General features: G+C 49.0%; 1 protein-coding gene across 2 annotated transcripts in view; it reads right to left on the bottom strand.

Moving 5' to 3' along the window:
* The window catches only part of TENM4 (teneurin transmembrane protein 4), a 711,368-nt gene that overhangs the window by 5,710 nt on the left and 681,242 nt on the right, over window positions 1-24,416 (bottom strand). For both annotated transcript variants that reach the window (XM_027580077.2, XM_035722936.1), the window contains 5 exons: window positions 18,791-18,963; window positions 14,257-14,492; window positions 10,466-10,762; window positions 7,157-8,771; window positions 2,430-2,572 (listed from right to left, as the gene is read on the bottom strand). In XM_027580077.2, the coding sequence (XP_027435878.2) occupies window positions 2,430-2,572; window positions 7,157-8,771; window positions 10,466-10,762; window positions 14,257-14,492; window positions 18,791-18,963 (2,464 nt within the window). The remainder of the gene's footprint in view (window positions 1-2,429; window positions 2,573-7,156; window positions 8,772-10,465; window positions 10,763-14,256; window positions 14,493-18,790; window positions 18,964-24,416) is intronic.

The following is a 24,416-nucleotide window of genomic DNA, read 5'->3' as shown; positions in this document are numbered from 1 at the left end:
ATCCATCCATTCCCCCATCGTTCCATTAAGAAACTGTTCAGGGAACATCTCTGTGCCAGGTCCTTTTCTGGGCACTGGAGAGACAACAATGAATCAGACAACATCCCTGCCCTTGAGGAACCCATCATTTAGTGGGGGAGAGACAGATGTGACACACAAAACTATAATCAAATGTGCTAACTAGTGGTCTAAGAGAAGTGGTAGTAATACCTTATAGCTACCATGTCCTGGTCTTTGAGCTAAAGAAGTCACATTCAGTACCTCATTTGGTCTCCACAATAACTTTATATAGTAGGTATTGTCATATCACTGATTTTACATCTAAGAAAACTAAGTCTCTAAGAAGTTGTGATGGGCCCACAGTCGTACTGCTACTAAATATTCAAGCCAACATTTGAACTCAGGTCTGTCTGACTCTAGAGGTTCAGTTTCAAGGGCTCTAGATTAGGGAGCAGCAAACAAAGCTCAGAATATCTCAGCCTGAAGGTGGAGGAATGAGCTTCAAGGACAGACTCATGCCTGAGTTGGAACTTGGAGGATAAGGGGCTGATGCAAGATGGAGCAATGGCCAGAAATGCGTTCTTGGCAAGGAGGCTTAGGAAGACGAAAAGTGGTGATTTATATAAACTCTCTTGCCCTGCTTTATTGTTCTGTCGTGTTATGAATGATTTTCAAGGAGGGCTCTGCCTCCACAGTGCTTCCTGGGGGCTCCTCAGATGCCCCTGCTCTTGGCTGCTTTGGGGGACAGATTGGGCCCTGTCTCCGTGTCATACCACCTACCAGTCCCTCCCATGGCTCAGGGAGCCTGGCAAAGCCAGGTTTGGGTGGGCTCCGGGGCCTTATCGGCAACTCAGGGAAACGGCTTTAGAAACAGGCCCATTGGATTCTCACTGAAATTAAGTCCTCTTTATAATTAATAGAACCTTGTCTGTGAACAATTATTTCCTAGAGTTTCACGAAAGCTGGAGTGCTCAACAACAAAGATCTCCGATGCTTGCCAAGGGCAGAAATCAATAATTCATTGACAGGCGAGGTTGGCAAACAGGCCGTCTGAGACCAGGGCTCTGTGCAGGGGGGAAGGGAAGCTGGGGTTGGGGGGAGGGTTGAGGGGAGGAGCTGAGCTGCTGGAAGCAGCTCTAGGCACAGCCAGGCCGTCCTGGGAGGGTGGTGGGGATTGGAGCCGGGCAGAGGGGCAGGGCTATGGCAGCAGAGAACAACAGAAAGGGGACGGGCTCTGTGGTCAGACACACTAGGGGTTCTCATCGTCTTTCCTGCTGAGTGACCTCGAGCAAGTCTCTCTCTGAGCTCTGGTCTCCTCATAGATGCTCACAGGGTTGTTTACTTCTTTCAACCATTTGTTCATTCAACGAAAGTTTTGGTGCTGGGCAGTACACTGGGTACCAGATAAGACCCAGTGTTTGCCTTCTTGGGGCTCAGAGTCTAGTGGAGATACAGGAAGAAAACAGGAACTCAAGCCAAGTGCGGTGAATGCTCTGAAAGAGGAGAATATAGGGTGCCTCCAGAGCCAAGAGGCGCAGAGTCCCGTTCTTCAGAGTCTAGAGGAAGGAGGCAGCTGAGGACTAATGGAATCAGGTTGGATGCGTTAAGTTTCTGGCTGCCAGTGGTATGCCATCTAACAACTTGGCTTTCCCCCTCCACTGGGATCCCCTGGGAGGCCTGCTCTCTGCCTGATCCACTCCTGCATTCACTGGGTGCAGCATGGGGCCTGGAAGAGCCAGCTCCTACTACGTATATTATGCAGAGGGGGAGGTGGGGGGGGAGGGGAGGAAGAAATGAGCAAAACGATGCCTCAAGTGAGGGGTGGGCAAAAACTGTTTTCAAGGACCTTTACAGCTATAGAATTCCGGGAGTCTTTCAAACTGGGTCATAAAAGGAACAGAAGAGAAAGTAACATTTGTTTGAATGCCTACAGACAGATCCAGGTTTGAATCCCAGCTCTAACCCTTCCCTTGCTGTGTGGCACTGGAAAGCCTCGGGCATTAAATCTGTACAATGTGAATAGTAATACCAGGGGATATTTGTGAGTTAACTGGTGTAGAATACCTCAGGCAAGTTCAGGTGCACTGAGGTGCTCAGAAAATACCACGTTTGTATTTAGAACACATGTTCCCTCCTTGCACTTTTGCTCTGGGTAGTGACAAAGGCTCATTGTTTTTGTAGATTTCCAAACTCGGCGTAACATAGAAAACTTAATAGGGCTTGTGAGGGTCTGTGTGCTGTTACAGCTGGGTCCACAGGGGCTTGCCAGTGGGAGGGTTCCTACGTATTTGCTGAACGGTTTCGGGCAGGCTCTGTGGACGTACCACGTTGGTTTCTGTTACGGGCCCATGCTTTCCTGGAAAGCTTTGCTGGACCCACTCCCGTCATGTCTGAGTGGCCTAAGGGTGGCAGCTGTGTGTGTCAATTACCTTGCTGTTGTCCCATTCCTGAGTTTTCATCTGTGTGTGGATGAGCTCGTAGGATGGTTCCATGGCATCCATGTCTGGCTTGGGGTAGCCGGGAATCACGTTGTGCAGCTGGAATCCAAAGGTGAGGAGCCAACTGTTCACATCTGGGTGGGCGAGAAGCAGACATGTCCTCATGGAGTAAGTGGCTCTCAGAGGTGACATATCCCAATACATGAGCCCAGAGTTAGGCTGCGGGGGGGGGGGGGGTGAGGGGAGGGGTGCTGCAGCTGGGACAATCAGCTGCTACAGGCACTTTGGAAAACTGTTTCATGGTTATAAAAGCCGCGTGCACTCTCGGGAGCTGGTGTCCCCTTCCTGGGTATGTATCCAAGAGTGTATCCAGTAGCGTGTATATTTCCAGATCCCCTGTTCTGTCACTCCATCTCCTGGGGCCTTGGCCTCACACCCGGGGGGGCAGCTGTGGACCCTCCGTGTCCTCTCCCGGAATCCGTAGGACATTGTGGAGGACAGCCACACCCAAAGGGAAGATATAAATGAATGCTTTCAAAGAGAAAATTCACTTAAGAAATAAGCCCTCCCTCCTCTCGCAAGTGACAAGATGGCCTGTACCAAAGCTCAAAGGGTTTCCCCCACGCTGATCATACCTTTCATTTCTTCTGGGAAGTGACTCGAAGGAAGTCACTTAACCTCCCCGTGCCTTCATTTTCCAATCTTTAATACTGGGCTTGAGGATCTAGCCCCACAGGCACTGGTTTCATTGATGTCATAACATTCCTGGGGGGTTACTAATTATAAAATATTACGCAGAGGGACAGGGAGGATTTTGCCATGAGCCTTTGGCTCATTGAGGAACAGAATCAGGGAAGCCGAGGCGTAAGGAAGAGAAGGAAGCTGGATGCCGTGCCACCCGCTACCGGGCCCACTGCTGCTGAATGTGCTCAGGAGCGTGTTACACTGACCCTCACCTTGCACACTCAGGACCCCGAAGGGGAGATGAGACGTGGGCATGCAAAACTTTGACACAAGAAAGAAAGATGACAGGAGGGCAGAAGTCTTTCAGTTGGACAGGCTGACAAATCTTCCCGGAGAAGGTGGCCTTTCAGGCAGACATTGAAAGCTGTGTACCTTTTGTCAGGCTTCAGCAGAGATGAAGGGGGTGCTTCAGGCAAAGACCGTCATACAAGGCAAGGGCGGGAGAGGGGAGGTGAGTGCAGGGAGTGTTCAGGTAACTGGAGAGCAGCTCAGCAAGGCAGAGAGAGAACCAGAAAGAAAAACTGGCGGGCGCAGGTCAGAAACCCATGCTGTCTTCCCACTCGAGAACCTCACGTTTGCCTTTGTTTTTTGTTTGTTTGTGTTTTTTGGACGTCCCAGAGCCCCTCTGTGGGGTGTGAAATCTAGAGGTACTGGCGTGGAGGGAAGGTAGGAAGGGCAGCTTAGAAACCCAGGTTCTACTTCTAGAAAGATCGTGGAAGGGAAAGAGCATGGTGAGGCAAGACAGAACCCAGGTCCAAATTCAGGCTCCCCAGCTTGCAGACTGTGAACTGGGACGGTCGCCTCAACCTCTCTGAGGTTCTGATTCCGGATCTACAAACTGGTGGTAGAAATGGTTTTCACCAAGCCATGGAGAAGAGCGCTGATAGTGCTGGCACTTTGGGCAGCCATCATACAGAGGGAACTGTTCTAAGTCTGTTACAGGAAGGACTGGGTATCCTATACTATATTCTGAAGTGTCCAGCTCGGTTCCTGGCTCATAGAAGGTTTTCTGGGTCCCTTCGCACCCGGGCCTCTGCGTCCCTGGACCCCCCATTTCCTCATTTATGACATGAGGCCCTTGGACTAGCTTTCCTCCAGAGTCCCTTTCCTCACTGAGTTTTTGAGAATCTCCGACTCTATGAATCGTGGCAGATGGTTTTTTAGGAAATTAAAACAAACAGAACAGGGGGGGAAAACGTCCCCTACGAAGCCATTTTTGCCTGAGGCCGAGAACTTGCATCTGAATTTGTAGTTGGAAAGGAAAACTTCTAGCAGGAATATTACAAATTCCCAGGAAACCAGGGGGCTGAAAAGAGGGCTGGGCCTTAATTTTAAGTGATGGGAGGTAGGGACATTTCTCATGATGCCTTTAGGAAAAATGCTGAAAACTGATTTATTCATTGGTTTTTCTACGGCGCTTTTCTGAAGAGTTGGGAATTTTACTCTTCGTTTTTATGACACCAGAGCTAGACATTTCCCTCAAGTTAAAAAGCTCCTCTTTACCCGTCCGCCCCAGACTTCGGGCGTGGCCACCCGGGGCAGCGATGAATAACAATCCCTTCTACGTGTGCACACTACAAAGTGAATTCCATGCCTGAATGAGGATTTTGGAGTCGGAGCCAGAGTTCCAGCCCCAGGCTCGCCACTTCTCAGCGGGCCGGTTACATTACAGCTCTGACCTTCACTTTCCTCCTCTGAGAATGGGGTCAGTGATCCCCCTCTTACAGGCTTCCCGGGAGGGTTACTGTGTTAGTGTGTGTGATGTATCTGAAGTGGACGTCTTGTGGTTGCCCTTCCAGCATCCCATTCTGCCTTCCCGCTCTTTCCTTTTGGGGTATCTGTGCAGCTGTAGGGATGCTGACTCCACCTGCGGCAAGTGAGCATGTGACCTAGGCTAAGCCAGTCAGCGCGTTTTCTCCCTCCAGCCACAGTGCATGGTTCAGGGGCTGTCATGTGACCTAAGCCTATCCCATTGGAGGGTATCTCAGGACCTTTGAAGAAAGTTTTGGAAAAAAGATGCTCTTTTTATTGGTGTTACTGCTGGGTGTGAGTGAGGCTGCACATAGCTCACGTGGAAGCTAATAGGTTTGGGGGTGTCTTGGTTTTTAGTAGCAAAATGTTTTCCTGCACCATTTTTTCCCCCAGCTAAACTAACCTGCCAAAATACCTCACAAGACACTCACTGGAGGATGAGGCAGGGGGCATGCTTGATGCAGACAGATGTCATGGAAATGAGCCCTAAATCTGTTAAGTTTTCTAGGGCTGCCAGCAAGTTGAGCACAGTGAGACCGTGGTTGGGATATTCCTGTTTCCCACAGGACCCAAGTGTGTTTTCACCACCGCACCTGCCCACTACTGTGTTCCCTCTTCTGCCCCATTCTGGGACTCCTGCTCTCAACATGACCACTGGGAATCTTCCAATCAGTGTCTGCAGAAAAAGGGTCCAAACTGGGCCACCAAGTTCGGGGGGCCAGGAAGCCACTTCCCTAAGGGGCAGTTATGTGAGCAGTCCCTGTTGCCCTCTCTAGACTTCTGTATGTGCGGTCGTCTCCTTGGACTGCCTTTCACCCTACCGGCTGATGAATGTCCACTGCGAAGGGGGCCCCACGCATCCATTGCTCCCTGGGCAGAGACAGCTGTGCCTCCAGTGTTTCAGTAGCCGTCAGGGCAAACCTTCATCCTGGGCGCCTCACACTGGACAGCAACTGTCTCCCTCCCCACCGCTGTGTGCACTCCTGGAGGGCAGCGACCATATTTCTATGCCCAGTGCCTAAAACAGTGGCTGCACAGAGAAGGCATTTGTTGAATGAAAATGAAACTGCCTTGAAATAGGGTGCAGGCATAGCTGGCATCACAGGAAAAACAGAAGGAGATTACCAGGTTTGCAAGTCGGGAGGCGCCCAACTGGTACCAACAACAAAGTCTCTTTTATAAAGAGTGCTGGCTTTATCCAGACCTGAATCCCTGTAGCTGCTTTGACTCCTGAGGTCTTTCGTGGCTGGCCTGTGAGTGGCGGTTTGCTGGCTGGACTGTGGCTGCTGGAGACTTTTCTGGCATGTGTGACCAATGGGGACACTGATATTTCAGGTGGTTTCACAGTCGTGGAAAACAAAGCCCACTTTTTAAATCCGGGAAGAGGAAAGGTAATCAACACGAGCCAGGCACTGTGCTAGGCAGGTTATTAAATGTATCTCATTTCACCCTCGCAACCATCTTTCTCTTTTTATCTCCTCTTCCTCCCCTCTTTGGATTGAATATTTTTTTAGCCTTCACTTTTATTTCCACTATTGACTAATTACCTATGTCTCTGTTTTTTTCTTTACTGGTTGCTCGCGGATTTACACTGTGCATATTTAATTCACCAGTGTCAGTGTCGGTTTCTAACTTTAATTTACAGATCAGGAAACTGGAATTCAGGGAAGTTAAGTAAATTGCGTGACTGTCCATTACATCGTCCCAAATAAGAAAACTGATTTTGTTTTTCTTTAGCTATACCTGCATCCACCTTATCGGGGACTCAGAGCCAGCCTGATCTCTGGGCCAGAAACTCCCAAACTGTATTCTCAGGGGTGTATCCAGTGAAATATTAGGGTTTCATGGTGAAAAAAGGGGTTTTATGCTCAAATATTTGAGAAACAGTGGGAAAAGGGGCTTCATGGTCAAATGAGAAATCGTGGGTAAAGGTACCAATCAGTTCTCTTTACTATGGACTTCTCAGAGCCTTTCATAAGCTGCAATGTATTACTAAATTTTAAGAATGGTGGTTGCCCTGTTAAATTAATTTGATGTCAGTACCAGTTTTTCCAGGCTGTTTCTCTAAACCAATGTTTCTTAAAAAATGCTTTGGAAAATGCTTTTGTAAGAGAAAGCCAATGTTTCTTGTTACCCCATACCAGCTTTTTCAAGGACGACTATCGTGTCAGATGACCAGAGCTGTAGTGGGTCCTGTCCTCTGAACGAGCCCCAATCCTCACCTGTCATGAAGCACTTGATGTCCTGAGAGTTGCTGATGGGGTTGTTGTTTTTAAACATGTAGAGATTAAAAGGCATGATGTTGCTGCTACTAAGGTGCTTCCACAGCTCGTGGTCTGGGCTGGTCCAGCGACCAGCCAGCACGTCATAATCCCGCCGGCCCATGTGGATGAGCTTGGTGAGTGGATCGTAGAGGCCACCGTGGTAGCCGATGATGATCTGGAAGTTGGGGTTGGTGTCCATGTAGATCTCCCCGTAGGCCGTGTACAGAATCTGCTTGATCATCAAGCCTGTTCCACTGAAGACAGCAAGAGGGGTCCCGATGTTGTCACAAGCTATGTAAAACTCGTCACCACTGCTCAGCTCCATAGCAAAGAGGTGCCCCTGCAGATCGTAGTAGAGGGATGTGATCTCGGAGCTGGAGTGGTTGTAAAGGTGGGTGACCTTGGTGGGGTTGGTCAGGTCTGCATAGAAGAACTGCAGGTGGTGGTTGGGGCTGCTCTTGCTGGACACCCGCCGCCCCAGGCCATCGTAGCGGTACCTGACGCTCCAGCCACCGGCCCGGTTGTACGCCTTGATGAGCAGGCCAGCAGAGTTGTACTCGAAGACATCCCCGCCCCGCTGCCTCAGGAAGCCATCCTCGTCCATCTTGTACTGCACGTCACCCAGCCTAGTGATGCGGTCTCGGAGGTCGTACCTTAGTGGGGTAAGCCGCGCACTGTTCCCGGGGCTCAGTAAGTGCAGGTTCCCATTGAGATCATAGCTGTATCGCCAGAGTGGCTTGTCGTTGATGGAGACCGTCTGGAGCTGGCCGTCAGCGTCATACTCATAGGAGTAGCGGGTGGTATTGGCATAGGGTCCCACCTTCAACTCTTTCTTCACTACTCGCCCCATGTTGTCATACTGGACAGTCATCCAGTACATGAGGGAGCGGAAAATCTCATATTGCACTTCCTTCATCCGGCCATACGCGTCAAAGTGTTTGGTGTGGGTCATGACCGCCGTAGTGATGATCTGGTTAATGTCATAGTAGATGACCCCAAACTTCCCGAACTGCTCTGTCTTGCCTGACACGTCATCATAGCGATAGAGATCGATGGGCAGCGGGGTCTCATTGATCACAGCCTGCATGCTGGTCACCCGGAAGCTGTTGTCATAGTTATAGTCAAAACGAGCATTGACCATGCCTTCTTCGGTGAAGCGGAAGATCTGGCGGTCGATCAGGGGCCCAATCTGGCGGTAGCGGATGGTGCAGGTGAAGCCCTCGTTCTGTAGGTTGATGGTCTTCAGCATGCCTGCTGTCTCGTCATAGGTGAAGCTCACCTTGGTGGTGTCATACAGCATCTCAGCCAGCTTTGACAGTTTGCCATACTTGTAGATGACCCTGCGGCCTGTGCCCAGGTAGAAGGTGTGGAGGAGGTGCCCGTCCTCGCTGAAGTCCTGGATGACTGAGGCGTTGCCCTCGGGTGGCTGGTAGATGTTCCTGTAGTAGCCCACGGACCGGATGGTCTCTAGGGTCTGCCGGGCCACGTTGGGCATCGTCACAGAGGAGAGGCGGTCGTTCTTGTCGAACTCAAAGATATACTGCCTCTGGCTGTGGAGGAGCAGCACCATGGACTGGAGGGAGAGGACAACAAAGACGTGAGAGGAGGGTGGTGGGGAGGAAGGGTAAGTCTGTGTGCCTAAGACTAAGAGGAGAGGAATAAACAGCCACGGAAACTGGTGGTTCTCCTAAGTTATGTCCAAACCACAGCTTTCTAACCAGTGTGCCCCAGGATACTGCAGTGGGGACACAAATGTGCTAAGCTAAGGACTTCCTGGGGTGCCTGCATGGCTCAGTCATCTGGGCGTCCGACTCTGGGTTTCGGCTCAGGTCGTGATCTCGGGGCCATGGGACCCAGCCCCACGTCGGGCTCTGCGCTCAGTGCGGAGTCTGCTTCAGATTCCTTCTCCCGCCTCCTCTGCCCCTCCCTGCTCACGTGTTCTCTCTCTCTCTCTCTCATAAATAAATAAACAAAATCTTAAAAAAAAAAAAAAAGGGATTTCTCTCAGCCCTTGGCCCTGGCACTCGGGCCATCTGTCTTCCTGCAGTGGGCAGCCTTGTCTGTTCGCCCCTTCGTGTGGTACAAAAGTGATGACTTCAGTGGGTGCTGGTGTGTGAGAAAGGTAGGGAACACTGACGAGGAGTACGGCAGCAGCCTCTCTCCTGGCTTCCTTGCTTCAGCTTCCTTCTCAAATCAGTCTCCCTACTCAGGCAAGAACGATTTTGCTGAAACACAGCCTGACGGTATCTCCTGCCTGCTAAAGAACTTCTGTGCACTCCACGTGGCCCATAGGGTAAGGACCGCATCTGAGAAAGGCATTTAAGGCTTTGCATGATTGTTTATGTAGGAAAACAGGTCACAGGCCCACGCTGGGGTGGGGCGGGCTGTGATTGGGAATGGGGGGAACCTGATTCCTAATAGAGTGGGCTTATTGTGTGGCCCCGGGAAGGTTCCTTCCCCCTCTGGGTTGAGCTTTTAGGTATGTCGGACGACCCCCAAGGTCTCTCTTAGCACCACCACAGAACACAGCTCTTGAAGATGCTCACCCAGCACAGGGTGGGGAAGACTGAGCACAGACCAAGCACAGCATGGGCTCTGGGCAGGTGACCGTGAGCAGGAAACAAAGTAAAGATGTGGGTTCCAGAATGGGGGCCTGAGGTGCAGGTCTTTTTCGGGAATAAGTCAGGAGGTAACAGACCTAGAGGCTTCTCAGCAGCAAAGCTCCCATTTTCTCCTATTTGGGACCAACTTTCGCTTTCAGGGCTTTTCTGAGTCCTAGCCCCTGGGATGCAATAAATCCTGACCTTAAGCAGAAGGGATTTACTAAAGTTATGCTCACCATTCAAAGCTCAGGATTAATTACCTCCTGCTTAAGGACTGATCGCTAGGCTTCTGCCCTGTTCTCTGTGACCGGATCACATGGTGTGCCCCAGATCTGGGGGAAGACCCCTGCCTGGGTCTGCACCCTGAGTCCCGCTCTGTGAGACCAGTTAGCGTTGGGCCTCTTCCTGGCTCTAGACTATCACGTGGGGCTTGCCCATTCTCCTGCCCCCAAACTCCCACCTGTCACATCATCACTATAATGCACCCAGATACCTGTTGGGCTCCCCGGTCCCCTGTTGCAGATTTTTCCGAACGCTTCCTTTTGGAGACCACATAGGTCTAATCCATCCCACTGAAGTCAGCACGCTGGGCCTGGCCATGGGTCAAGCCACAACGACTGGCGTTCTGGATGGTAAAGCCAGTGTTGGGGAGACGGACACCTGCCTTCTCTAAGTATGTGTAGCTCCACGTCTTCCCGTCAGCAAAGATCCTGGATGTGATACGACCCGCTTGGTCGTATTCCATCCTCTCCGACATGATGCCTCTCTGGACGCCAGCAATATGGCCCCCGGGGGAGTACGTCACGTTGACGCCGTTCAGCCTGCTGCTGGGTGACCAGAGGCTGGGCCGCCCTGCCTGGTCATACAGGATCCGGAGAGTGAACTTGCGGTGGTCGTCATAGATCTTCTCAGTGCGGGTCACACGGTCAAAGTCCAGGGACAGGAGGTTCCGGTTGTGAACCTGGAGAAGGGGCAGGAGGAAAGAGTGAGTTAATCTGGGCATGGGAAACTTCGGTGTGAGAAGGTCCTGAGTAGAGGAGTAGAGCACAGGTCATGGGTGTGAACAGACAGGGTTTGGGTCCTGGCTCTGTCACCTGTCAGTTCTGTGATGCTTCCTCATCTGTCAAATGGGAATAATAATGCCAATTACATAGGACTATTGTGAGAATGAAGACAGTGCAGGTGCTGAGCCAACAGTGGCTAGTTCTGAAGACAATCCATATCGTTTCCTAATGGGATTCTTCTAATGAGGACAAAAAGGTAGATCCTTCTTGACTCTCTCCTAAAAGGGGAGAGGCCAGGTGGGTGCAGCAAATTCATGCATGACCCAATTTCTCATGTGCTAGGCAATGTGCTAGCGTTTGGCACTGAGGAGACCAAAGCTCATGGACATGAAGGAACCTCCTCCAGATCTCCTGGCTTGTGAGCGACTGCGTCCGGATGTGACTCTCACTACGGCAACATGCTGACAAATGCTCAGGGGTCCTCTGAGTGTGTCTGTCCCTTTTAGGGGCCTTGGACCTTCCATCCCCTCTGGCGTCTCTCTTGCCCTCTGCCACCATAGTTAAGGCTTCCTGGTTACCTTAGTCAGCTCCCAAGGTGTCGTCTTCTTCCTGGAGGCCCTGGGAGGCCATGTGCGTTTTGAGTCTAGGACACTTTCTACGTGCCTGGGGACAGACATAGTCCTAGCTCTGGGACATTCTGCTCCTGCCTCCAGGATCCGGATCCCCTTTGTAGGATGTCTACCTGTGCTGCTAGGTCAGCACACGATTCAACTTCCTTTCAGAGTCAGGAATACAGGGCTCCCACAAAGGTAGCAGTAAGTCAGGGGTTTTCATAGTTTCATAAAGAAATAGACTTCAGAGGCCTATTTCCGTACTGGGATCCACCCCGTAGGCGCTGGTTGCCCCTGAAATACTGCCAGGCACTCTGAAGCTAAAATGCTGGTCCCCTCTAGCTGGGTACACTTTGTGACTCTTCCATTAGTCACTGGTTGAGTCTGACAAGTAAGGAAAGCAGACAACGTAGGTCTCGTGACGCAAAAGCGCACATGTGGGCCACGGTAACGGGAGGCCCTGGAGGGCTCTGTGCGGTGAAAAGGGCTCAGGTCTAGAAAGTAAGGCCAGGATCCCAGCCTCAATGCTGTGACCCACCGCTTTTCTGTGTGACCTTGGGCAAGCGCCGTTGCCTCTCTGAGTCTCAGTTTCTTCCTCCAGACCGAGCTATTGTGAGGATTGAAGAAGCCTAAGTCAACTGCCTAGTGGAGTTCTGGGTGACTAGAAGGTCCTGAATTAATGATTGCAATTATTTCCATTAAGGCAGCAAATGATCACGGTCATTCTCAGGGAAAGTAGAGACGTGTGCTTCCCCCTTCTCTCCAAACAAATTCTTAAACCTTGAAAATAAGGATTTATAATGATGCTGAGACAACTTCAGCTGTGAATGGCCTGGTTGTAATAAGGTTGCCTTCCCAGGGGTAATCAAACACAATTGCAGAGCAAAAACAGTGTGGCAGACAATTCCCATGAAAAATTGGACGCGCTGGAGACTGAAGCTGTGTTCTTTGCCGGGAGGGCAAAGGAAGATGCAGGGTCCACACCCCCACCAATGCTGGGGGCCATTTCAAAGCCTCTTTTGCAAGGTCCCCTGCGACTCCCCCCCAAAGGGGTGCCACCCAGCCAGCTGCCCCCCTTGTCCCTTGAAGGACCCCTAGTGAAGGGGAGCTAAACCTCTGTGGCAAAATTAATAAAATTGAATTAAGCAGCTCACTGGGGAACCGCCTAATGCTTCCTGTGCTCGGCAGTGGCGGCAATGAGATTATTTTACATTTTTCTTTATTAAAAAAGTTCCCAGTTGTATAAAAAATGAGCTCCATTATGGGGAGGCGCACCCGGCTAACATTCTAATTCCACATGCCGCCACTGTGGGTGGCCATTTATTTTGGGAGGACGTGGAGACGTGGTCACCCGACTGGAGCACCATTAATCTCAGGCTGGGAGAGGGACCAATTAAAGCCTGGGAAACTTTTGGTCCGGCTCACGCCACAGACGGGAATTCCTAACAGCACTAATCGCCTCCGTTTATTGAGCACCTGGGGGTCTACCAGCACCGGGCTAGGTACTTGGAATATATTATCTTGTTTCCACAGAGGAGGGGGAGACTCAGAGGAGTTGCTGGGGCTACACAACCAGGCCCAGGCAGGAATCAGACCAAGGTCAAACCTCCCGTTTAGCACATTGCCTCAGACGTGCCTGAGGGGCTCCTGGAGAATTCAGACGGGGGTTCCGTGAGGCTGCAGAGGGTGGCAGGCCACCGAGAGCACAGACAGTGAGGTCTGCCTCAAGGAACTAGTGCAAGGCTCTTTCCCACATTCGATTTTTGCCGTTAGTTCTTGGCCGTGCAGGAAACACAGGAAGCCCGGCTTTCTGGGTTCCCGCTGTGTGATGCTGGCTATGTCGAGACACGAGCCGTGCTGAATGAGGGTGCTTCTGTGGTTTTTAGGGAGTCAGGAACATCTTGCTCACTTCTGTGGTTCCCTTCAGCCCAGCAAGTGTCTGCAGAGCACCAGGCATCTGTAAGGGGCTGTGCTGAAAGCCAGGGCCAGTTTCTTTGCTGTCACGCTGCCCCTCACCTTCCATTCTGAAGCTGGAGGGAAAAGAAGCTAGGCAATGGGGCCTGGCCTGGGTCAGAGGTAACACTCCCCAGAAGCATGGGGCATGAGGCAGAGAACAGGCTGGTTCAGGGCATTCACATACTGAAAAGCACTCTGAACTGCCACGCCCCACATGCCAACCCACTGGCGGTGACGGCCGGGGTGGGGGGCGGGGCGTTGTTGTGCTCATTTAGTAGGGGGATAACTGCCTGGAAAGAGCGCAGGATGGGGCTTAGGTTCCAAACAGCTCCATATGAATAACAGTAATGACCAAAACGGTGGTGAGAATGGCAGGAACAACAACGGTGGTAGGTATGACTGACCACTCACTGTGTGCTAGACTCCATACAAGGCACTTTATATACTATTTCTAATTCTCGTAGCAACTTGTGAAACTGATTTTATCCTTCCCATTCCTTTGGACAATGAGACTGAGGCTTTGGATGAATGAAAGGACATTACGGATTTGCTCAGATTCAGTCAGAGTATAATAGAAGCTGGAAACCCAACTCAGGCCCAACACTAAAGCCAATACTCTTTCCCCAAGTAACAGCTAAAAAGATATTCGAGACTTATTATGGGTGTGTGTGTTGGGGGGGGTGCCTACTTGACTTTCCCCCTTTTGCAAAGGGCCCAGGAAAACGTTCACCCCCAGGGCCAGTTTCAAGAATGGAACCTGGTTCTGTGGATTGGTCCCCATTTTCTCATTCTCCCCACCGCCCCACCCCCCCACCCGAGCGACCTCCAGAGCTCCAGAGGCTGAGGCCCGACCCGCCCACCTGACCCGCCCGGGGCTTGCTTACCCGCAGCCGGCGCCCGAACACAGTGACCTGGCCCCGAGCCTGCTCCTTGCGCTGCCGCCACTCCACCAGGTTCAGGCCGTTGTCAATGGGCAGTGTGACGTTCCTCTTGCCCACGGTGGGGTTGACGGTGCCCGCCAGCAGGTGGGGCTCGGTCTGCAGCGCCACCTCCATGCCATTGGCCAGCAGCAGCCGCAGGGAGCCGTCAGCCCCGATGTAGTAGCTATTCCGGACCTGGTCTGAAGGAAAGAGGGACCAGCTCTGCTCAGAAGGGCTGGGCATGGGCTTGGGGGTGGGGGGCGGTTCGCATCAGGGGTAGCAGTGTTTTTAAATGGGTTTATTTTTCTGACTATGGAAACGGAACACTATCATTGAAGAAAACTAGGAAAATAGAGGGAGATCGTCCATGATCTCATACCCAAAGAAAGCTATTGTAAATATTTTGTATATTCCTAGATTTTAGGATATTTCTGAATACACTGATAGCTCAAAGTAATTGCTTATGGTTTTTCACTGATGATGGTATTATACTGTTGAATATTTTTCATGTTTTTCTTAAAGACTGCATAGTATTCCATTATATGGAAATCCATAATTTACCTGACCAACTTTCAAGTAGATATTGTTTCCAGTTTTTCATAATTACAAAGTTAGCACTGCAAATAAACATATTGTAAACATTATGCTAAGTGGAAGAAGTCAGACACAAAACACCACATTATGTATCAATGAGTCCATTTATATGAAATGTCCAGAATAGGCCAATTCATAGAGACAGAAAGTAGGTTAGTGAGGAAAAGGCAGAATGGGGAGTGACCACTAAATGGGTATGAGCTTTGTTTCTGGGAGTGATAAAAATTTTCCAGAATTAGATAGCATTAATAACTGCACAACTTTGCAAATATACTAAAACCCCCTGAATTGTATACTTTAAAAGTGTGAATTATATATTTTTAATTTTTTTAAAAGGGTGTATTTTATAGTATGTGAATTACATCTCTTAAAAAATATACTTTTTGGATAAATCATTGTCTTCATTTTGGGTTAAGTTACTAGAACAAAGGGTTGAACATTTTTAAGGTTCTTAATATACACCAGGGTAACAATATTCTTTATAACAAGGTGAGAAATAACTCCAATACTTAAGTCACTGACAAAATGTCAAACACATGTATGTTTGAAGTCACTGTCATATATTTATACATATATGTGCATAGATATACCAATGATTTAAAAATAAATCTGATTTTGAAATTTTAAACCTGATTGAAACATTTAAATTAGGATCTTTAGCTAAAAGAAGCTTCTGGAGAAGAGGACATTTCAGCTGTAAAATGCACACAGTTCTTTTCTAAAAGTGGAGACATCTCTGAGTTTGTGCTGCAGTCTTCTGCCTCTTGCCCTTCCTCAGCTGGTGCTTCCTCTCTTCAATAAACGCCAGCTCAAGTCCTCCCTTCAAGGCTCTGCTTAATTGTCATCTCTTCCCAGAAGCTTCCCCAGTTCCTTGGTCGGAATGAATGCCTTCTCTTCCCTTAGCCTCTTTATGGGCCTCACTAGTGGTCCTGCAGCTGAGGGGTGCAGGGCTTGCCACTCTGGTATGAAGGCACTCTCAAATACCTAAGTGCCTGCTGCGACAGGGCAACTGCCCAGAGAAGGAGACCATGGCCTTCAGAGCCGGGCTATCGGGGTTCAAGTCCCAGCTCTGCCACTCTCTTGGGCAAATTCCTTAACCTCGCATGCCTCTGGTTCTTCATCTGCACCTTGGGGATAATAACTGGACCCTTACCTTGTAGGATTAAGTGGGAGAGTGAATAGAAGAGCTGAGAGTAGTCCTTGGTATGTAATGAGTAGTACGTAAATGTTAGCTAGTACTAGTTTTATGTGCTTGGCACTGTACTAGTCGCAGTCACGTACATCTCTTGTCCTCTCTCCTCTACCTCCATCACCCCGTGGCACAGATCTGTCATAGTGAACTCTTCTAGTACTGAGCATGCATCTTCAATAGCTTCCCATGGCCTTTAGACCAGTGGTTAAGAGAATGGGTTCTGGAACCTCTTTGTCTGGGTCTAAACACCCTACCAGGCGTGTGTCTTTGGACAAGCCACCTAACCTCTCAGTGACTTACTGTCTTCATTTGGAAAATGGAGATGTTAATAATACCTCATAGCGTTGTGGCAAGCTGAAACAGGACTATGAATGTAAGACACTAAAAATCTACTTTATACTTAATTAGTGTTCCAAAATGTTAGCTATCACTGTTATTATTGTATGTGCTCAGTAAACATTTGCTGGATTGAACTAGATCTATTACAGGCTATGTTAAACAAACAAACAAAAAAAAGGTATAGTTTTGTAGAAAACCCTCGCTGAGCCTTCCGGACAAGAACTTCCTCTGCCACTCCCCCCCCCCCCCACTTCCTTCCCCCGCTCATTCTCTCTCACACACACAGAATCCCAAGATCTGCCTTAAACTTGCTATGCATTATTCACTGGCAATCTGTATTTTACCTCCTTTGAATGGAGAAAAAGCCTGTGTCAATTTATCTTTTAAAGTTGCTTCTTGCTGAATGCACATATGTCCATTAATGGTGACTTTGGATGGAATGGTTTCTTGTAGAGGCCCATCTCAAACGATCCCCATTTAATGTGAGCTGTGACTCCCCAAGCCTGCCCCTCATTAGCAGCTGCTTCTTATTTCTTCCCATAGTTCAGATGTAAGATGAAGCTGAAAGAGCTTTTTATGAAGACTCTACTGAGGCGGCTGCCAAATGGAGCATCTAAGCCCGGTCTGAAAGGAAAGGGATCTTGGCAGGGGCACCACAGAGGAAACAGGTACTGCACTTCCTGGATTCCGAGAGGCATTTTTCCTTTTCCCACTTTAGTGTTTCTGAAATTGGAATGTGTCTTAAGTCCTTGTATGAATTTTGAGCCGTGTGTCTCCCCTCCTTTCCAAGCTGAAAAGTTGCTATCAAATTGATGGTACATTTTAAAGGTGAGGAAATGTGGTACTTTTGAATTTAAAAAAAGTTGCCTAAATATAAGAAAGGCTGCACTAACTTTTGAGAAAAATGCTGCAAGCCAGCTCAGAGGTGTGGAATGGATAAGACAGTTCTTAACCCCAGGGAAGGACAAGGTGTCTGAGCCAGCAGGGCAGGTGTCTGTCCTTGGCCAGGCAGAACCTGGCTGGCTCGGAATTGGTACCTCCTTTTGGCAGTAACGCAGTCAGAGCATTAAATCCCTGGGGTGTGTCCCAACCTATGCTATAGGTGCTGGTGGGAAAGGAGCTGCAAGATATCATTTCTCTTTCTCTGAGAACGTCTATTGTTCTTTGAGCTTCTTTATAGACACAGGATTATGTTTGGGAGTAAAATCGGTTGTGAAAATACATAGTTATTTTCTTATGGTAAACCGAAGTGTCAGTTATGAAATACTAGTTCATTAATCCAACAAGTACTGAGTAATACTATGAGTCTGGCCCGTGGTGGTCACTCTACGTACAGTGTGTCAGGAGATCGTCTGAGCAACGGGTATGAGGCAGGTATCCTAATTCAGCCCCGTTTCCCAGACCCAGAGACTGAGGCTCAGAGAAGAATGATTCCACCCAATTCACACAGGTAGGAACCAGCACAGTAGGCATAGGGAGCCCGGTCTGTCTAGTCCAGAGCTTCTGCTCCTTGCTTTGTCTCATACCATTCGACATGGCTTCAACTTGCTTTCGCTTCCTCAAGGAGAAAATTGAGGGCCCCCACCCCCATGATGTGGTGGCAGAGTCAGGAATAGAATTTGGGCCCCTGACTCCTAGCCCAAGGCTCTTTTTACTACTCCTGTCAAAGCTTTTGGGAGTACCAAAAGCCATCCAGAGGGTGGGGGGGGGCGGGGAGAAATCAAACAAGGCTTTCCCTAGTGATACCTTTTTTCTTTTTCATGCTTACTAGTGCCAACAAAGCTACAAGCTCCACTCTGGGTCACCACGTCCCTTGAGGACAATTGAGGCAGATGGTTAGTTCGCAGCAAGGTTTTATCACTGTGATTTACCGAAAGCTAAAAGGTCAACTCATACCAGGGATTATTTGATGGGTGCAGAGAAGAAGGGTCTCTTCTCTATGGACTCCTAGAGAAGGTACAAACTGTTCTCACCTGAGCTTCAGCAAAGACTTCTCCATGCCTAGATCCCTTTCATGATTAGGTATAATTATTATTGTCCTTTGTCCTCACCCACAGCAGGGTGAGAGTAGGAACCCTTAGAATGGCGGAATAGTGAGGTCACCTGGATTAGCAGCTAGCGCACTCTCTACCCTTTGTTCTGATGATAATGGGATGAGACAATGGACTTTTACTCTGAAGCTTCTGGGAGAGAATATACAGGACTCGGGCTGGTGTATTCTGCACATTAGATGGCAATGCACAGAGAAACCAGTTGTGATGCTTTCCTGTTTTTGGGCGGCTCTAGTAGCAACTGATTTCTTACATCAACCTCTTGCAAAGGGGCCCCTTCACCCCTCTGCCTCGAAGTCCCCAAGCCCCCCACCTGACTTACCTTGCAACAGTGTATAGAAGGCACCCGAAGCAGACAGGTTGGTGGTTATGGTGACATCATCCTTGCTGGAGGTCTCTACTTGGACATGCACTGAGCTGTCTGTATCACTTCGGAAACTGCTCACCTGGCCAGTAGGGAAGGTCACATTTGTCAGGCGGCCAAAGCTGTCATACCTGAAAACCAAGGGGTGGCTCTGAGTAACAGAAATACAATGGTGCTATTGCTGGAACTTGGTAAGTTCTACCCTGTGCCACAGTTGGGCGTGTTCTGCTTTTCTTTCTGATTAGATACGTTGTCATTGCTCCTCCATCTCCTTGCACACGGTTTTTTGGGAAGTGACTCCACCTGCTGATGTCTGACTAGAGGTAAGGCAAATGACTTACCTCTCTGAGTCTTCCTTTGCTAATTCCATAAGTGGGGATGATGACCCCTGCCCTGCCTACCTCTCAGGATTACGGTGGGGAACATGTCCGAGTGGCCTGTAGCTGCAAACTAGTAGCCACCCATGCAGGGGTAAGATGATGGAGGCCATCGGAGACCGCTGACCCAGGGTCTCAGAGCTGGGGAACTCCCAGAGGTGAGGGCACTAAAATTGATGCTTGAATACCCTCTCAAGACCCTGACGACCCATTATACAGGTTGTTCCTGAACAACACAAGAGATGGGGCTTCCTACAAAGCTATAGACCCTGGGGAAAGGGGGCTTTGAATCCAAACCAGGTTCCTGCTGCCACATTAAGGAGGCTAAACGGATGGGCTCTTGCAACCCCTTCCCACCTCGATTTCACAGCCAGCACCAAGCAGTTACATATCTGCAGTCATCACAACTCACAGCTCTGCTCTGGTGTGGGCTTTCTGAAGCATGACAACTGAATCTTAATTCTCTTTTCCATTCCTGAGAATAATAAAAGAAATGCCTACCATTACTAAGCACCCACGGTGCTACAGCACAGCGCTTCTCGTACCTTCTTTCCCTTACTCCTTGCAACTTGTCTAAAAGGTATAAATGATCTCCTTTTTGGAGGAGGCTCAGAGAAGCGAAGTCACCTGCTCAAGGTCCCACAACTGGTAAGTGTGGTAGAGTCAGAATTCAAACCCAGATCGATCAGCTTCCAGGCTCCCACTTGTTTCCCTGCCCTCGCCCAGCATTTCCGTGCTGTCCGTTTGCAAGTGTCCACTGCGTGGACTCTGCACGGCGGAGTGGTCAAGAGGTGGCAGGCGATAGGCTGTTAACACTTCAGTTATAATTTATAATTGCGGGAGGCTGGAGTGTAAAAAGGTAGGTTTAATAGCCTTTTCGCCCTTGTGTGTGAATGGGAAAAGAGGTCTTCATCCAGATGTCAGTATTTCTGACTTCTGCTCATGCTCAAGCGGGCACTTGGCTTCCGTTGTAGGTCTCCCCCATGGCCTCCGGGTCTCCCTACTGGACATTTCCCCCTGCTTTGCTCTTAGTACAGCCGCTTCTGGGCCCCGAGGGATTTCGTGATGGCGAAATGAAAGGCCCGAGTGCTTAGCGCTGTCCTGGCTCTTCCTGTGGTCCTTCAGCTGTGCCTGGCTTCCCGCTGGCACCCCTGGCGCTGCAGCTCCTACAGCTTCGGTTGAGACTTGGGAGGTAAGACCAGGCAGGCCTTGGCTGCCAAGGTCAGATGTGGGTGCTGCACGGATTCTGCCTTCTGCCAACTCTTTCTGTCCCTGTGCCTGGGACTGACCGAGGCACTCTTTACCCTGGCACAGTCAGCCACAGATGGGGTGCTGAATAAAGGTCTTTTGAATGACTCACCCCAGTCCTTGACCGAAGACCAACTCTGGGATCAGTTGAATCTGTTGCTGAGGTCTGAGGAAGGGGGATGGAAGCCCTTTCCAGCATGACAAACAGCACAGGGATCTCTACCATATACCTTGGGCTTGGGCTTGGCGGGGCAAGGGTGTGGGCTGTTATCAATCCTTCCGAGTCTCCTATAGGCACCTTAGGGGCTTTGGAAACCTGCTTCTTGTGATGATTTCTTATCTTTCTTCCTTAGCACTGAGTCAGGTTCTTGTAAGATATCGTCAGTCTGGCGTCAGGGAGGGTGACGATGTGGCTTAAAACCTGGGCCGGAGGGTCACAGGTGCAGGGTGCCCCTCAGAGCTGGGTGAGGAGGTGATTCTGAGAGACTGCTGCTAGGAAGGAAGGTGAGTCTTGGGATAAAGATCTGGAAGGTTTGCCCTAAAGCCTGTCTGTTCTGGAGATGCTCTCAGAGCTCTGCTTCCTTTAACTCTAGGGGAGATGGTAGTCTTTTCAACTCCTTATGGTGGCTGGAAATTTGAATAGGAAGGGATTTCACAAAAATGTTTAGAGTGGTTATCTCTGGGAGGTAGAATTACAGATGATATTTTATATTCCCAAGATTTTTAAATAATGAACATGGATTATTTTCATAATCAGAAAAGTGACCACCCAAATAATGCCACATACAGAGAGCTCATGAACAAGGCCATCTTGGGGAACAGGCCCTTCTAAATTACTGGCATTTATGGAGCGCCCGGGTGGCTCAGCTGGTTAAATGTCCAACTCTTGATTTCGGCTCAGGTCGTGATCTCAGGGACGTGAGATGGAGCCCCGCATCAGGCTCTGGGCCCAGTGTAGAGCCTGCTTAAGATTCTCTCTCTCCCCTCTCTCCCTCTCCCTCTTCCTCCCCCTTGGCTCACATGTGCTCGCTCTCTCTCTCTCCCAAAGAAAAAAAAATAAATTACTGGCATTTATGGAAGAGTCTCACTTATAGGACATCTGCCAACATCAATCTCCAAGCCTTTTCAGTAAATGTTACTAGGGTACCCCAAATTTCTGAGCCCCAAATCAAGACTCCCAAACTGGCTCTGCTCTGGTCATCTTAGATACATCTGTGGTCTGTGAGTAGGCTGAGTCCTGTCAGATCCCAAGCCATCTTAATGAATGAATGAAAACGGAAGATCCATTTCAGTTCAACAGTTTCATGGGATGGGTATATGTTGTTCTAGTCTGGCTCTCTGAACACTTGTTATCCACATACATACTCTTTACTGAGACTACTTACTTAGACTATGTAATTTCCTGATCTAACCAGATACAAAAGATTTTATTATGCCATGCGAGATACTTAAAAAGGAGTGTTAGAGTCTTACCGATAAGAATTGACAGGGAGATCCCAGATTAGAGGGCAGATGTCACTTCAATCCTACTTTACTATGGCCTTGCTCAAATGCCACCTCGTAAAGCCTTCCCTGGTCTCTCTTGTCCCTTCTCCCAGCGATACTCTGGCGCAGCTGCCTCACAGAATGGGTCCCCTGTATTGTAACAGCTCATGTACAAGCTGTTGCCTGCTTGGGCCTGGGCCTGTTTGAGTCAGGACAGGACTGTGGAGTCAGGCAGGCTGGGAATCTGGAGTCTACCACCTGCCAGCAACAGGACCCTGGAGGACTGGCTCTCGGTTCATCTCTTCTTCCCCAGCCCTGGGACTGGCAGGGAGAAGATGGGCAGGGAATGCTATTTGAACAAATAAAGGAATGCATGATTGGCTATGCGAGGCCCCTCTGCTGCTCTGTTGGGAAGGGGAGACCATGATTCATTCAAACACTATCTCCTGCAGGACTTGACAGAGGCTTGACACACAGTAGGTACATGATATATATCTGCTAAATGCACAAATACAGAAACAACTGCTTTCACTAAATGATCCTTCACCAATCTCCGTAGGCATCTCCCCAGAGCTTTGGTCTCCAAGACAGAAAGAGCCTTTGCATACAGGCAGACAATTGTAATTATTATTGAAGGTGGCCTGTAATACATAATTAAATTGAGCTTGAAGAAGATACAATGAAAAGCCTCATGCCTTCAAGATCTGGTTTTCATTTTATATGAGATGGCCGAAAAACAGTAATTTCCACTCCTCACATTTTCCATTAGAGGGACTGAATGTCTTAATTAAATGAACATCAAATAGAACAGCCAATTTATAGAATTTTCTTGTCTCTTATTCATTCATTTCAGTGCCTTCTAGAGCTTGGGAAACGCCACCTGATCTCTCTGTGGCCTGATCCATACCTGTGATTACTCCATTGGAACACTGCTGCTTCTTCCTCTGCGGGGAGGAACTGGGGCTGCCCATCCTGTGGGCCCTGGACACCTGTGACCCCTGCCCCCTCTGTGGAGCCCTTTCTGTTCCTGCTGAGAGAAAGAAGCCTGGTGCCACCCAACGAGGTGGGACAGTTCGCAGCACTCTCTGGATTCCAAGTGGCGGCCTCAAGCCCTGGCCCTCTGATCGGGTGACTTCTGGACAATGGCTTACTTGTGTCTGTTTTGGCTTGACTTGAAGTACTGGCAAATTTCTTTCTTTCTAACCAAGAGGAAGGAACATGTTGATATGGCAAAGTCTTCGGAGCCAGACGTTCTGGGCTTTGACTACAGGCTCCACCCTTGCCAGCACAGCAACCCTAGGAGGGATGGGTGCCCAGTTCTGCTTTCCCATGACCATCAACCCCATCACATCACAAATGATATGATTTTAGGCAGGTCGTATACCATAACCTCTGGGAGCCTCTGTTTTCTTCTCTATAAAATGAAGATTGTGACACCTATCTTAGATACTGTGAAGTTCAAACAAGGTAACCTATTTAAAGTGAAATGCAATTTTTTTTTTTTTTTAACCAGGGCCTGCAGGACCCCATGAGACTGCTTTCCCTAGGATGTCAATGCCCTGATAGAAGGGCCTTTGGTCACTGGTATATCCCAGAACTTAGAAGAGTGCCTGGCATATAGTAGATGCTCAGTAATGTGAATGAATGTTGGCCGAAAGACCTGCTCCTTCCTGCCTCTCTTTCCAATTTCACTTTGAACCCGACCCCTCCATCCTTCCTGTGTTCCACTACATCTGCTTCTGTTCTCCAAACACACCAAGCTCAAGCCAGGCTCGGGGTGCTCACACTTAACTGTTCTTTTTGCTGAGAATGCTCTTCCCTCCAATCCTGGTGTGGCTAGCTCCTTTCATCACTCATATTTCAGCTCAAATGTTATCACTTCCGTGAGGCCTTCCCTGAAATAGATAGGTCCTCCCATCTTGGTCACATTATCTTTTTGTCTTCATTATATGTATTATCTTATTTACATGTTTATTGATCTGTTATCTGTCTCTTCCTACTATAATATAAGCGCCATGAGAATAGAGACCTTGTCTGTGTTCTCATGCCTAGAAGAGTACCCAGAATAAAAAAGATATATCTCAATACATATTTCTTAGATGAATGAATAAATAAGTAAATAAACAGTAGATTTTATTACCGTTTTTTCAAGATATGGATTGAGAAAAACTAAGAATTTCACCCCTTTCACCTCCCCCTTTCTGTGTGAGAAAGGGAAAGCTCACGAATATTCATATCCTTTTAGGTACCAAGCACCATGCTCATCACTGTCTTTTGAGGTGGGCATTATTACTGTCATTTCACAATTGGTGAAGCTGAGGCTCAGAAAGGATACATAACTTGCCAAAGATCACATGGCTCGTTGAGGAATATAGATTCAAAGTCTGTCTGACCTTAAAGTCTGTGTGCTTTCATCAAGCTTCCCCTAAGAGTGATGCAGTTTCAGGGAAAAACCTTTGTGTTCATCACCATGT

The sequence above is a fragment of the Zalophus californianus genome, chromosome 11 (genome assembly GCF_009762305.2).
Source record: "Zalophus californianus isolate mZalCal1 chromosome 11, mZalCal1.pri.v2, whole genome shotgun sequence".
Classification (NCBI taxonomy): Eukaryota; Metazoa; Chordata; class Mammalia; order Carnivora; family Otariidae; genus Zalophus; species Zalophus californianus.
The sequence above is the reverse complement of the archived record's forward strand: the minus strand, read 5'-3'. Positions and strand labels throughout refer to the sequence as shown.